Below are 12,126 nucleotides of genomic sequence, written 5' to 3' on the forward strand. Positions count from 1 at the left end.
GCATTTCACATTAATGGTTTGCTTGGTGTCCCAGAGCAGATCAGCACAGCATGCAACGGCTGTCAGAAACGGTGCTTTGAAAGGGGAGGGGCACATGGCTCCAGGGCAGCAGAGTTCAAAACAATGAGTGGAGCGCATTGTGGGACAGCTCCAGAGGCCAATTACAGCACAGAAAGCAATCAAGTGTCTACACTGGCATTAGTGTGCTGGAGCCTCTGGGCAAATAGCCTTATGAGTCTCGTCGAGGTGGTTTTTTTGCAGCGCTGCAACTGAGGAGTTTCTGCGCACAAAGTGGCTTGGCAGCATGGACATGTCTGCAGTTTGAGCACAAAAAGCTGCTTTACTGTGCAGAATCTTGCCAGTGTAGACAAGCCCTTAATGTCCGTGTGGACCCTGCTACTATGCACTAGGAGTTTTGTAGTGCACATTGGCCTACTCTGCTTTGAAATGGAAGTAGGTCAAAGCACACTACAGAACTCTTAGTGCATGGTAGCAGGGTCCATGCAGCCAGTTAGTGCACAGCTCCCTAGTGCACTTTAGTTTTACATTCCAGCTTGCTGCATGCCAACTGTTCATCGACACAAGCCCTAAGCCATCTTGAACCCAGGGCATCAGAACGCCAGACTGGTCTGCAATATAATTTAGAACAACCTGGCTACTGTATGCTGGCTGCCAATGTCAGCTGGAGATCAGCTGGGGGCATGGAGCCCTAGCCACCCTGAATCCACTAGTAGGCAGGAAGAGGGTGGTATGAGAAGCCACTACTGCAGTGATACACCACTCAGAGATCCTCCTATGTAGTGGAAGCCCTGGTAGCCCGGTATAGGACTGCTTTGCACCACCACAGCATCCCTAACATACCAGTGAATCAGGCCCCTACATTTCATTTCATTTCATCATTTCATACCAACATGTCTAAAAGTGTGTCTGTTGGGGCTGCATACATCTGACAGGCACACATTCCTGAGGCTTAATGATGAAGCAACACTGATGAGACTGCACCTGAAGATGTTTAAGACCGTCATGTCAAGAAACAGTATTTTGACAGGTTTTTATTAAGCTTTCTTGAAGTGCTTTTACTTAAAAATGTTTTATAAAGAAGTGTTCCCTTTTACTCATCCAAAGGGAAACCTGAATGTATCAATCAAAACACAAAATCTCTATTACAATAAACTAAAATCCCTTGTGGAAAGGACTATACAATTCAACACTGGGGAAGCTTTAAATTAAATGCACACAAAGGGCAGACAATAGTTACCTTGCTTTCTGAAGTCCATAACTTCCACGAAATTCCATCACACTGAAATAAGTTTTGGGTGCCTTCTTCAAAATGCAAGAGCCCATCTAAATCAGGCGTGCAGCTCTTTGGAAAGGAGAGGACCAGGTCCTGAAAAAGGGAATAACATTTACACATTGAAGCAAAATGGTTTTATGGAACAGAATAAATGGTCAGTTTTTACTTCAAAAGATTGTGACATGCATAGGCGCTGATTTACTCAGATCATGGGGGGTGCTCAACCCCTGCTCTCCCCCAGGCCCCGCTCCAACTCCACCCCTTCCTCCAAGCCCCCAAGCCCACCTCTTCCTGCCCCTGCTCTTCTCTCTCCCGCACAGCACCTCCTGCATGCTGCTGAACAGCTGATCCACAGCGGGCAGGAGGCACCAGGAGGGAGGGGGAGGAGCTGATCGGCGGGGCTGCTGGTGGGCAGGAGGTGCTGATCCGCAGGACTGCTACTTTTTTCCCTTGTGGGTGCTCCAGCCCCAGAGCACCCATGGAGTCGGTGCCTATGGTGACATGCTAATGCTAAATGGGTTGAGTTGTTAATTTATCCATGTATTGGCTAAATTAGTCTAAACTAAGAACTAGAAGAGTAAATTTTGCAGGTGGAATTGGACTGGAGATCTCAGAGGTGTTAAATCCTCTCAAGATAACAGCTTGAGTTAAAACAGATGGTGAAAACTCATATGAAACAAAAGGTCTTCATACCTGTTGGCTAGAGTGTGATTCAGACATCAGCTCTGCCTTATCAGCTTGTGGGACTTCTGTCTTCCTGGAGGATATCACATTTATCTTTGCCTGCCCTTGGTTAAGTATTGACTTGTTAGCCTTGTTTGCATTAGCTGATGAGGTGTCATCCTCTACTCTGAGAGACACCAATCCATGATACTTGATTTTAAAAGTAACACCAAAAAAAAAAAAAAGGGAGAGGATTACCATTCATAAGCAACTTCAAAATTCTCCTCACAAAAATGGAAAGGAATTTTGAAACACAAATTATTGTCAATCAAGGGGAAGAGACCCCCCCCAAAAGAAAAAGATGAAGAGAATGAGACAGTGCAGTCAGTATTAACTACATCAAATTATTAAAGTTGTAGTACATGCAGCTAAGGTAAGACACAATAAGGAAAGAATCATAGAAGAAGCCACATCATAATATTCTTACTTTAAAAGCCACATGGGTTCCATTGCTTAACACAGACGAAGGATGAACCTGAAAAGGCCAGACAGTGAAATGAGTTTGGCATATCTACACAATATAGAAACAGGTAGCTATCTGAAACTTTTTGTGAAAGTCTCATTGAGGTTGCTGGTTAGATAATCTAGGTTAGCAAACACTACAGATTTTATTCTTGGTTTTAATTTTTTTCCCCTACAATGGAGGCGGATGATATCTGAAAGTGGGCAATTAAAAATGTCCTACATTACAGGGACTATAATAGCATAGTATCAGAGGGGTAGCTGTGTTAGTCTGGATCTGTAAAAGTGGCAAAGAGTCCTGTGGCACCTTATAGACTAACAGACATCTTGGAGCAACTGACGAAGTGGGTATTCACCCACGAAAACTTATGCTCCAATACATCTGTTAGTCTATAAGGTGCCACAGGACTCTTTGCCACTATAATAGCATAGTTATGGCACTGTAGCGATGCCAGCATAACCCCATAGTGTAGACAGCCTACAGCAATGGAAAAGGTTTTTCTGTCACTGTAGAACTCCATCTCCCTGAGAAACATTAGCTAGGGGAACGGAAACATTCTTCCATCCACCAAGCTGTGTCTTCACTGGGAGCTACATTGTCACAGCTACAGCGCTTAGGGGTGTGGATTTTTCACACCCCCGAGTGCCATAGCTGTATCGACCTGAATTTTATGTGTAGATCAGGCCTGACACACAAAGGTGTGCTCATAGTCTCTTTACATAACAGTTAAAGATCACAGTCATGTCCCAATCAAATCAGTGTACATGAAATCTGCCTAATGAGGTGTCTCCACTGTTTTTTTTTCCAAATTAGGTAAATTTTATTTCCTTGTTTATTTTCTAGTATCTTCAGGATCAGATGATTAGCTCCTGTAAATTGACCTCGTTCCATTAATTTCAATAGAGCTCTGCTGATTTACCCCAGCTGAGAAGCCACCCCATCCGAATCTGCATTATTTTGGTTTGTTGTTTGATACACATTTCCTTCCTCAACTCCATCTGTCTTTCTCATATAGACAGCTCCTCAGTGTCAAGGCTTTCAGAAGATACAGTATATTCTTAAAAAGCTCTTAAGTCTGATCCACTGAATGCACAGATATTTCCTAGTTACAGTAAATTCAGGTAAAATCACGGTTTTAAAAAATATATATTATCATCCCATCACCATAAAATAGATCTGCCTTACTATTTTGCCATTTCTGACAGCTCTAAGCCTCATCCTTGACAGATTCACCAAGTTGAATTCCTGTAACACATCCCCTCTATCCACCATCATCACTCTGGAAGAGGACAGCGGGATTTCTTCCAAGTGAACAGTGCCAGGATTGGAGGGCGATGAGGACCCTGAGGAAACTGGAAGCAATGCGCCTGTCCCCCGTAAATTGGGCTTGTTTTGGCCAGAGGAACGGAAAGAGCTGCATTGACCTGAAAGCATACAAGATGGCAGATGGTCAGTTCATTTTACATGAGCAGATAGCTGGTCACATTGACTAGGGCACTGAAACAGCTTGTCATTAAAAGTTGGATGATTTTTCATCTAATGTTGCCGATTTGCTATTTATTCACTAGTCCTCATTTCTCCTATTTATTTACCTAGAGGAAAAGAGCATTTGTGTATAGTATTGTCTGTGAGTCATAAAAGTATAAATACTTTGGTACAAGTAAATAAAATCAACTCCCTGAAAATCAAATGCACTAAGAGGTACTTGTTGAAGGTACACACTTGGTCCATAGACTTTCAGGTATAATGAACAATTTTGGAAATATTTATGCCCTAATGATTTTCTCTCAACCCCAAAAAAATTTTGCTGCCCTGTAAATGAGCACACATATTCTGTAACACTCTCTTCTGACCCTCACATGGTTCTGCAGCAGCTGGCCTCAGTTTCCCTTCACCCAGGAGACAACCAATAAGTCCAACAAGGCCGTCACACACACCAATGCCCCTACCATACACTCAAACACAGTCTCTTTTGTCCCAGTCTCACATCAGATACAAACCCTCCTTTACTGAAGGTCTGTCTATTTTGAAGCTCCAAATAAGTCTCTCAGATCTTCCACTGGGCACCACCACTCCTTTCTGAGGCCTATCTATTCCCTTTCATAGTCCCTCTCCTCTTCAGCTTCCCCAGATAACACAGCTCATCAGCCCGCCCTGGCTGCTCCTTATTATCTTTCCCTTTGGAGTCCTCTGAGTTACTGAGCTCCTCTTCTTGGACCTGTGCTCCCTGGATCCTCAGGTGACACCTTCAGAAGGCTTCCCCAACTGCTTCCCTCAGGAGTCTTATTAAGAGCTCAGCACCACCTCAAACAGCTCCCCAATTACTCTTCTCTGTCTCCAACTGCAATCCCCCCCCTGTTTGGCTATTTCTCACACAAAGCTCTCTCCCTCTCCTGTCCATTCTTCTCTGCCTTATAAAGCCCAGGTATCTCTCCCTATCAATGTATCAGCAGCAGCCAGTTGGTCCCAGGTGCCTTCCTTATCAGTCATTTGGGTAGCAAGCAATCAGTCATAGGTGCCTTCTTTTTCACACTTTGACATGGTCCTATTTTCCTCTCAAACCAGTTTTACACTGATGAATCTCTGACTTCAGTTGAGTAATTTGGATTTACATCAGTGTTACCAATAGGGTGACCAGATAGCAAGTGTGAAAAATTGGACACTTATTTTTGTGGGCGGGGGAAGGGGAGGGTATAACTGCCTATATAAGACAAAGCCCCTAATATTGAGATGTCTGGTCATCCCAGTTACTAGACAGAAAATCAGCCCATGAACCTTTAAAAATGACCTTTGCAAAACTAACCCAAATTCATTTTCACATTTGTATGGGTAATGCTGTTCTGCTAGGCCAGGGGTTCTCAAACTGGGGGTCGGGACCCTCAGGGGGTCGAGAGGTTATTACATGGGGGGTTGCAAGCTATCAGCCTCTACCCCAAACCTGGCTTTGCCTCCAGCATTTATAATGGTGTTAAATATATAAAAAAGTGTTTTTAATTTATGGGGGGGGGTCGCACTCAGAGGCACCAGTACAAAAGTTTGAGAAGCACTGTGCTAGGCAGTTAGAGAGAAGAATATTCTTCAATCTTCAAAGAATTTAGCTGTCTAGATAAGTATTGGTATTTTCCTCATCCGTTTCCACATTAAAACACTCCACACTTAATCACTGAAAAATGCTACAGTATTGTAGAACAATTGCTCAAACCAGTCGGATACTACAGAATTTATTTTAAGGGCTGGGTTCTGTTGTTAGATTTTTTTCTGACATCTTTCCCAAAGGAGTGCAACAACTGTTATACAATCACCAGAAAAACATTTTAGTGGACCTTCAAAATAAATTCCTTTGAAAATAATGATGAATGCTGAAATCTAAAATGCTTGTTGTTTTTTTCTTTTGTACTTGTTGCTTTCTCCATGCTGTTTCCTAAGAGGAAGAATAGAGTTATGTGAGAGAATAAACGGATCTGCAACTGTCAATCCTGTTTTCTTTTTTTTTTTTAAATTAAGCATTTTGATTTGAAGGTAAGTGTTGTTGAAAGTAAGTAGCTACTCAGCCAAGATTGCTCCAGATTTTAAAGATGATGATCAAAAGAGAATACCTCCTTTTGAGTCCAGAATTTTCACTACAGCTTTTGTCCTGGTGCCAAGAACTGCATTCACAGGGGAGTTCAGAACTACTTCAAAGACCTCATCATCTTCCTCTAATCCGTCATAAGTAATTGCTATATTCCACGTCTTGGTTGACATTCCTACCAGAAGTAAACATTTTAATTACTCTTTAATTGCTATTTCAATCAATCTGGGTGTCAAAAAAAATATTAATTAACATGTCTACAGCTAGAATAGAATAGCTTGTGTATGCTATTGTGCTCATACCAACTGACTGGACTCCTGCTGTTCTCCCAAATAACACTAAGAGACCAAATTTGTTCCTGGACAATGATGATTCAGTTCATGTGCATACACTGTAATAAAAAGCTGCCTTAGACATGGGAAATGATGGCTACAATACATAGATTTAGGAGTTCAGTTGCAATTTTAAAGAGAAATGTGATGTATTCTTTTTATTTTAGAATCTTAATTCTAGAGATGCTACAATTATTTAAAAAATTTGCATAACTAATCAAAAATTACACTGACTTTTAGTACTATACTTCAGAAGCTAGCTTCTGGTCTCTGTTACAAATTTTGAGTAATTCCTGGCTTTAATTGTGTTATTTCAGATTTACAGCAGTGGAAATGAGAACAGATTGTAGTTCTAATGTAAAGGGTTATTCTGGTTATTAGTTGAAAGACCAATAAATAATCATAATCATATATATAGATGTATATATTTACACACACAACAAAAGGCTTTAGAGGTGAATGCAAAGACCTTCTTTTAAACAATTCCATTCAGAAAAGTTGCATTTCAGTTGGTCAGACCCAGATCCCAGAATGGGCATTATTGTTATTAGTACTATTTTTGGATTAGTACTCTTTTTGTGTACAAAACTGACTCACAAAGTTAAGATGGATGTTCCGCATGCATGTAGTAAGATACATATATACAATATTAATTTTTAGGCTGCCTCTGTTGGCCTCCCACTTGTTTTGGTCTCCATTTCCTAGTTACCTTTCAGGTCCATCTCCAATCTGAGATTATGGGCTTTTATCCAACGCCCACTGAAATCAATGTAAATACTCCCGTTGACTTCAATCAGCTTGGATTGGCTCCTATGCCACCACTAACTTTCATTTGTAATTTATTATTTTTATTTAATGAGTCCATCACAGTGGACTCTGAGCATGTGTTTTTAAAATAAACATCAAATTAGTTCACCAGTGTTAACTAATTAGACCGCTCCCCACAAATTAAAAATAAACCCAAACACCAGCATCCTCTCAAGATAAAGCCTGAGAAAATAAATTACTTTACACGATGCCCTGAAGTCAACAGATCTGGGGCTCCTGCCAGTGTAAAGCTAGACAAAGGACCTTCCAGGGGGATAATCTGCCAGTGGGAAGAGCAGTAAGGCAGCATGGAAGGCATGTGTAGGAAGTTCATGCAGTACAACAAGTGAAGGATACTGGCTGGAAAAGAGGGGTGGGATATGCCAGATCAGCATATCCCATAGCCAGCCTCCACCTGCAGACCTCTTATGGAATACCACTTATAAACTAAAGCAGCCTCCACCTCTGGTAGAAACCCCAGGGGAGGACAACAACAGTAAAGTGGCCTGCCCTCCCCCAGGGTGAATCAATGTACACTTCCCTGCACCAAGTTCAGAGCATTAGCTTCCCAGAGTAGCCGGACAATGGAGGGGAGTATATCCCAGTTAAGGGCCTTGCACTGAAAATACTCTGCCCACAACCTCTAGATGTTTCAATCTAAAGAACGGTAGGTTGAGTGCATCAGCTGATCTTAGGCATTTGGTGAAGGAGAGGTGACCTCCTAGGTCGTCAGAACCCAAAGCATTTAGGGTGTGTGTTTGGTTTTTTTTACACTAGTCTCAACATCCTCTATTGCATTTTTTAATTTAAAGTAAAAAGTCTAATGACAAGGTCTCTGGTTCTGCACTGTTATCCAGAGCAGAAGACACCCACTCTTCGGCCAAAACTGCCACAGAGGGAGTGCCCTTAATACAATTTTTTTATCTGCTCCTACTCTGTTGCTGCTATTCCATCCGTATCTTCCACCCTCTCTGTGCTGAATACTCCCGTCAGCCATTGGGAAGAATCAGTGATTTCAGAGGTGTGCTAGGAAAGTGAACAGATTCCCCCACCTATTGTGTTTATTGCTTTATGGCCATCCACCCTCTCTAATATGTCTCTAAAAAAAGACCAGAAGTTACCTAGAAATTAGACCTGTACTTCCCCATTATGTCAAAGCTGAAACATTTCCAGCAAATTTTAATTTGTTGATTAGTCTTTTAACTGAACTGTCACAAATTTTCCTATGTGATAGCCAGGCAAAGACTGCAGTCCTATGGCATCTCTGTAGCCAAAACACTGCTTGCATTGCCTTTTTTCACAACAAAAGCTGAGATTCCAACTGAGAGATTCACCACTGCAGACTCCACATGGTTGGGTTGGAATTTGCTTATCACCTCCCCCTTATCTTCTGTTTTTCAGATGCAGATAAGTGCTTAGGCTATTTTCCCATGAAACAAGTGTCGTTTGTTTGAGGTTTCCACAGATATTTCTCATTTCTTTTATAATCATGGTGATGTTTTGTAATTGAAATTTTACTCCTGGCACCACTGGCATAATCTCAGTGGGCATTTCAGGAAGCAGTCTGAACTCTGTGGGCCACATTTCCAGAAGTCAAGTCCTAGATTATGTCTAGAAAATATGCACAGGCACAGTTAGTGCTGACAACTTGGGCCTGCATCTACAAAGGAGCCGGAGGTAATTTTGAAAGCAAATGGGTTCTCTTGCCTAGTTATTCTTTATATGTGAAAAACCAGATTCTTAGAGGCACAGCACTAAACTCTGCCCAGGCAGAGGTGGGCTAGTGTGACTTTAAGCATCTTTGCACCCTCCTGATCTGGGGCTGCTTCACAGCTTGGGACCTATGTAAATTACAGCAACTTCTCTAGGCTGCCGTACTGGCCTCACCACTGCCTAGAATCCCTACATTAGGGGTTGCTAGGGGGACCTTATGGCTGCCTTCTGCAGTTCTTTGCCAGGGAAATCCTCCCCAACCTGGCTCTGGGGCTTTTAGGATCTCCTTTACACTGCTATGGCCATTTTACCTGGCATAAAAGGAACAGAGCAAGGGTGAGAATCTCAACCTATCTGATAAAAATTCTGATCACACAAGAAATCTGTGGGAAAGCCAGGAACTGAATCCAGATGTCCTGAATCCCATTCTAGTTTCTTAACAACAAGAACAGGTTTCAGAGTAACAGCCGTGCTAGTCTGTATTCGCAAAAAGAAAAGGAGTACTTGTGGCACCTTAGAGACTAACCAATTTATTTGAGCATGAGCTTTCGTGAGCTACAGCTCACTTCATCGGATGCATACCGTGGAAACTGCAGCAGACATTATATACACTATATATATATATATTATATATTTCGGAAGTGGCCCAACTTGATGATCACTTTAGATAAGCTATTACCAGCAGGACAGTGGGGTGGGAGGAGGTATTGTTTCATGATCTCTGTGTGTATATAATGTCTGCTGCAGTTTCCACGGTATGCATCCGATGAAGTGAGCTGTAGCTCACGAAAGCTCATGCTCAAATAAATTGGTTAGTCTCTAAGGTGCCACAGGTACTCCTTTTCTTCTTTCAACAACAAGAACATCCTTCTTTTCACTACCGAGTTAGCCACGCTTCATACCTAAATTGGCACTGAAGTGTCGCTTTTACCATTCTACTATACAGGACTCCATTACATTTACTACTGTACTGTTAGCTCAGGTACTGTCTTACCCAGAGATGGGCCCCAAACTGCAAAATTCAAATCTGAATCCGGACCCAAACATCAGACATGTTCATATCTGGGATTTTGATTTAAATTTATCTGCAATCTTAATGTATTATTAACTGTACTTTTATGGGGAATATATCATTGCATATAATTTTATATAATGTTCTCTCAGCAGTAATGCAGTACTATATGAAACAAAATCTACGTAGTCTCCCCAGCTACATCAGCAGCTTGATAAAGTCAAGAAGATACACTTTGTGTTTGGAACTACGGTGAGAAGTTGATTTCTCGTCATGGTGAAAGTTCAGGACATTTATCATCTTGGTAGGAAAGTGCGCCACAGGGAAGCGCATCACAAAATGGCAAGTCAAAAATGTGTAGATGATAGTAGTTATATTGTTCTGCAGCACTTCTTCCATTTCTATTATTCGTTAAACTACCATCCTGTACTTCTGCAAAGGATAGCAGATAAGCATCTGTCTCTTTAAAAAGGGCATAATGAAAATTACATCATCTCACTTCAGAAAATAAATATTGTGTCTGCCATTTGGAGTTCTCTTCCATGAGCTATATTAGAAGCAATTGGAGGGAGTCCCTCTGCACAATTTAGCATTCAGACACAAATGATAAAAATGTGAAAGCCCTCAACAAAGCTTCCATTATGCTTGGCAGTAATTGCCACGTTTGTTGGCGGTCTCAGCAGAGAGGCCAAGAAATGATAGGAGGTGGAGACTGATCAGTCCATTGAGTGGTTTGCATTTAGGGTGGGGAAGATTGCACTGGCAATGACCTTGCTTTACCTTTTCAACTGATGAGTTAAAACAGTGGTTCTCAACTAGGAGTCCGGGGCCCCATGAGGGACTGCAAGCAGGTTTTAGGGTGTCCGCCAACAGGGCTGACATTAGACTTGCTGGAGGCCAGGGCAGAAAGCTGAAGCCCCACCGCCTGGGGCTGAAGCCTAGGGCCACGAAGCCTGCCACCCAGGGCTGAAGCCAAATCCTGAGAAACTTAGCTTTGTGGTGCTCCCTGTGGCATGTGGCCCTGGGCAACTGACCTGTTTGCTACCTCCTAACGCTGACCCTGGCTTTTGTATGCAGAAAAACAGTTGTTGTGGCACAGGTGGGCCATGGCATTTTTATAGCATGTTGGAGGAGCCTCAGAAAGAGAAAGGTTGAGAACTGTTGCATTAAAAGACTTTGCTCTCCAATATGGCACATTTCACAATTAATTAATTCATTGTAAAATTAAAACTGATATACCACTACGTACCTGGATCAAACTGAATGAGCTTAGAGGGAGTCACAGTAAAATCCTTTCCCAATGTAGCAGACACTTCATTAACCTAAGAAGAAGTTAAACAGAAAATTCCATACAATGGAGAAGCTCAGTCTTTCCAAATCTTTTTAGTCTATTTAACCAAACCAATGCAGTCTAGTGAATGCTTCAACCTACTATGGATATTCATCACCATACTCTGTGAGGTCTCAAAGACACACACAGTATTGTACGGTTCACTGTGACACTTGAGTGAGAAAAGAAATAGGAAGAAAAATAAATCTTGCCAGTTCAAACAGGAGAAAAAACCTCAATTCCAACCTTGCTTTGGGTTAAAAGTCATAATATAAAAGCTTATTGCGCATCTTGTCCTTTTGCTTCTCAAATCACTACACAAATAGTATCACTTAGCATTTTTATTCAGCAAAATCTGGGGCCATAGTTATAGCTGGCACTTGGAGACAGATATAATAGCTCCCTGAAAGTGTACACTAGACAGCTGGCCTGGGTGATTGGAGCTGGGGTTAGCCTAGCCAGAGTAAAAGCATCCTCACAGCCTTCCTGCATTACTGTGTCCTTACTGTTTCTGCACTCACCTGTGTGTCTGGGAACATGTCCCATAGTTCTGTGCACTGATATGCTCTGGGATTCTTTCCCAGTCAATTGAGTCAATTGCAGGAGAATTGGTCTGTCCCTTGGGGGAATTGTGGGAAGGGCATTTGAGGATTATCAGCTCTTGAGAGATCTTACCGCCGCTGGTATCCTCACTGCAGAGTTGGTGGGTTCCAGCCCAAGATAAAACACCACTTGGGCTTTAAACCAAGCAAGCATGGGTTCAAAGTGCAAATAAGTACAAGCCTGAGAGTTGTGCATGTGGATGGTAGGGGCTGTGTGGCAAAAACATAGGGAGGAGCACGGGCTAAGGTGTAGATATACCCAAACAGTGCGTCGTTACA

The 12,126-nt window shown here is 42.2% G+C and overlaps 1 protein-coding gene across 4 annotated transcripts in view; it reads right to left on the reverse strand.

Annotated features, from left to right (window-relative positions):
- FREM1 (FRAS1 related extracellular matrix 1) overlaps positions 1-12,126 on the reverse strand; it is a 102,865-nt gene that overhangs the window by 17,799 nt on the left and 72,940 nt on the right. For all 4 annotated transcript variants that reach the window (XM_073345427.1, XM_073345426.1, XM_073345435.1 and 1 more), the window contains 6 exons: positions 11,165-11,237; positions 6,077-6,226; positions 3,666-3,904; positions 2,445-2,492; positions 1,988-2,167; positions 1,259-1,387 (listed from right to left, as the gene is read on the reverse strand). In XM_073345427.1, the coding sequence (XP_073201528.1) occupies positions 1,259-1,387; positions 1,988-2,167; positions 2,445-2,492; positions 3,666-3,904; positions 6,077-6,226; positions 11,165-11,237 (819 nt within the window). The remainder of the gene's footprint in view (positions 1-1,258; positions 1,388-1,987; positions 2,168-2,444; positions 2,493-3,665; positions 3,905-6,076; positions 6,227-11,164; positions 11,238-12,126) is intronic.

The sequence above is a fragment of the Lepidochelys kempii genome, chromosome 5, assembly GCF_965140265.1.
Source record: "Lepidochelys kempii isolate rLepKem1 chromosome 5, rLepKem1.hap2, whole genome shotgun sequence".
Taxonomy (NCBI): Eukaryota; Metazoa; Chordata; order Testudines; family Cheloniidae; genus Lepidochelys; species Lepidochelys kempii.